At 32.0% G+C, this 2,895-nt stretch overlaps 1 protein-coding gene across 1 annotated transcript in view; it reads left to right on the forward strand.

The window, feature by feature from the left end:
• Nucleotides 1-1,561, forward strand: part of LOC119585819 (DNA damage-binding protein 1-like) — a 22,933-nt gene extending 21,372 nt beyond the window's left edge. Inside the window, exon 24 of the mRNA XM_037934545.1 lies at nucleotides 129-1,561. Within this exon, the coding sequence (XP_037790473.1) occupies nucleotides 129-212 (84 nt within the window). The 3' untranslated portion in view covers nucleotides 213-1,561. The remainder of the gene's footprint in view (nucleotides 1-128) is intronic.
• Nucleotides 1,562-2,895: the final 1,334 nt, after the last annotated feature.

Here is a 2,895-nt window from a genome sequence, read left to right on the forward strand (position 1 = left end):
AACCAAATAACACAAATGGATTGCATCATCATTTCAGAAGTAACTCTTAACTTTAATGGTAGTAAATGATATTATGTATCAAGTTTTTCAGGTTTTGCTTATGTGAAATGTTTTTTTTTCCCTCACAGATCAGTGATGGTTCAGGAATGAAAGTGGAGGCAACCCCTGAGGACTTAATTAAAACAGTAGAGGAACTTACCAGGATACACTAATACAAACAGGAAATTTGGTAAAATGAACTTTAGAACATATTAAAGTGAAGAAGTGTTTTTAATTATCATTAACCCCTTTTTCCTTTCTAACAAGGTATGCATATAAGTTTGATGGCTGTTCATTTGGAAAATCAGTGTTTGATTGTAATATATTACAAAGAATTGTTTTGGTTATTTAAGTTTTGCTTGTTCCCATATATAAGACTAATAATGTTAAAGATTCTCAATATATTCACGTTGAATAACAGAAGATTATTATGATATCATATTTTAAACTTATAGCGAGCAAGTGTTGCAAATAGGACTTGTCTTAGCATAACCACAACCAGTGAACCAAAATGCAGTCGTACTAGTAATAACTGATGGAGCGCAAAATGTGTATAGGAATAGATGAAGGTAAAGAACTTATACATAGCCTGTAGATTTACCACTTCTTGCTTGAATCAGGATGAGTTGGAATTTGCATGTGTATTTTGATATAATAAATACTGAGTATATGTGTACACAGACATTTGACTGAGAAGGTTAGGAGAATGAAAGCAAGGGGAACTCTCTTATTTTTATATATCTGCTATGGAATGTGTATATTATTACCAATTATAAATTGTTTTTTTAATTCTTTTAATTATTAACACAAGAAGATGTCTGTCTCTTCATAAAGAGGAGTTTATCTTTGGGAATGTGGTTAAAGCAGGTTTATTATTAATAAGATAGAATAAGGAAAACGTAGTAAGACCGGTGAATAAAATTTAAGAATGTAAGTGCGTGGCATGGTCTGTGAATAGTGGATTAGCTCCTTCTTTTGTTGGTCACCCCAGAGACTTGAATTTTGGACCACATTTATGAACTCAGTATTTTAGCTGCATTAAGGTTCATATCTAGTTGTGCTAATGTAATAATTGTACTTCTTGATGCAGTAAAAACACTCATTCTCATGAAGAGAATTAAAGAATAAAGAATTACAGACATTTGTTCCATAGGAAGGCTGTGAAACAAACAAAAATTTCAGAAAAGGAAGAGCAAATCATAAATACATATCTTCATTTGAGTCGTAAATTTTGATGCTTAACCAGTGCCGTGTTTTTGGTTTTTGTGTTACAAAGTTTATGGGGACCTGAGTGTTTGAAGCAGAAAAGACAATTGCAGGGCTGTATCACCATCACAGTGTAATGTGGAAACAGCTGCTTACAAGATCTAGAAACGGAATATTGATTTTTTGTACACCAGAAAGTTACATATTAGTGGGAGATATCACTGTAAATCAGAAACTTATATTCACTTGCTCATGTAAATTGTCACTATCTTTCACCTGTAAACTTCATTTGATAATAAAATTATGAGAAAATTAAGATCTGTTTTTGAATTCTTAATTGTTCATGACAAGTGTATTTGAAAGTACATTTTGACGTTTTGGTAAGTTGTAGCAAATATTACTTGTGTTGTTAGTCTATGGAAATTTGAAATTTGAAACTGATTGTAAGGCATCCTAAAGTAACAGGGGCTAAACTGAAAAAAAATAGATGTGCAATGTCTCTAAATTTGACACTTCAATGACAGTGTGTTGGAATTCATTTTAGTATTAGCATCTTTGCTTTGAATTTACAGATATAATTACAGCATAGTAGAAGAAGAGAGAAAGGAATGTAAGAGATTATTTAGAACTTTTTTGGTTCTTTTTTTTTGCTATGCTTTGATCAGCTTGGTTGAGCTATACACATTCCCCTATAGGGAATGCCCAATATAAATGTGCTATAGATTCTGTTTAGGTAAGTAAACAAATTCAGAATGGATGGTAGGCCTCTGTATTATGTTTTATTGGTCAAATTTTTATTTTGAGTTCAAGTTTAAGAACAAGTGATACATATTTTTTCTCTCAAGAACAGCCTCTTGTACATACCCCCTGGTCTACTGGATTTTTAGATATCCCTACAGACTCCACTTGTCCTGTAAGGTATCCACAAATGTAAATATCCTTATGATTATTGTTAGAAAGCAGGAAGGCAGTTTTTACCTGTGAAGAACTAGAGTCTTGCTGCATATAAGGCATTGAATAATTGCAAATAATTTGCAATAAGAAAGTATTAAGAGTTAAATCATGAAATGTTAACTTTGTGTGCAAGTAATGAGTCAAGTGAGGAACACAATTAAAAAGTTTGTATTAAGAATTGAAATATTTGTAGGGTAATTTCAGCTTGTACAGTCAGGTGATTTTTTAATGTTCTTTGATAAGACATGTGTTACTTGATGGTATATATATCTTTTCAGTGTTAATTATGAAAATAGAAATGGTCGGCAGATAATGTCTAATTAACAAAACTGTATTGAGTGTCTGTGCATTTTGAATCTTATAGAAAGGGAACTGTGCCCTGTACAGATTGCAATTTATTTACAGTATTTTATATGCATCATTTAGTTGAGATATTCATTTGGTTGATCTTCATCTGTTATTCTTTCCGAGATCGGATATCAGTACTGCACGACATCACTGATTTGAAATGGTAAATAAATGCTTTTGTTACTGTCAATTTGTATATAATTACCTATATGCATTTGTCAATGTTATAAGAGGGAGGAATAGTCATACTTTAGCATCTAGTCATATATTAAACACAGGTTTCTCATCTCGGGAAGAATACATTGAGAATCAAACAGAAAGAACACCTCAGTTACCCCCCCCCGTCCT

This window comes from Penaeus monodon, chromosome 20 (genome assembly GCF_015228065.2).
Source record: "Penaeus monodon isolate SGIC_2016 chromosome 20, NSTDA_Pmon_1, whole genome shotgun sequence".
Classification (NCBI taxonomy): Eukaryota; Metazoa; Arthropoda; class Malacostraca; order Decapoda; family Penaeidae; genus Penaeus; species Penaeus monodon.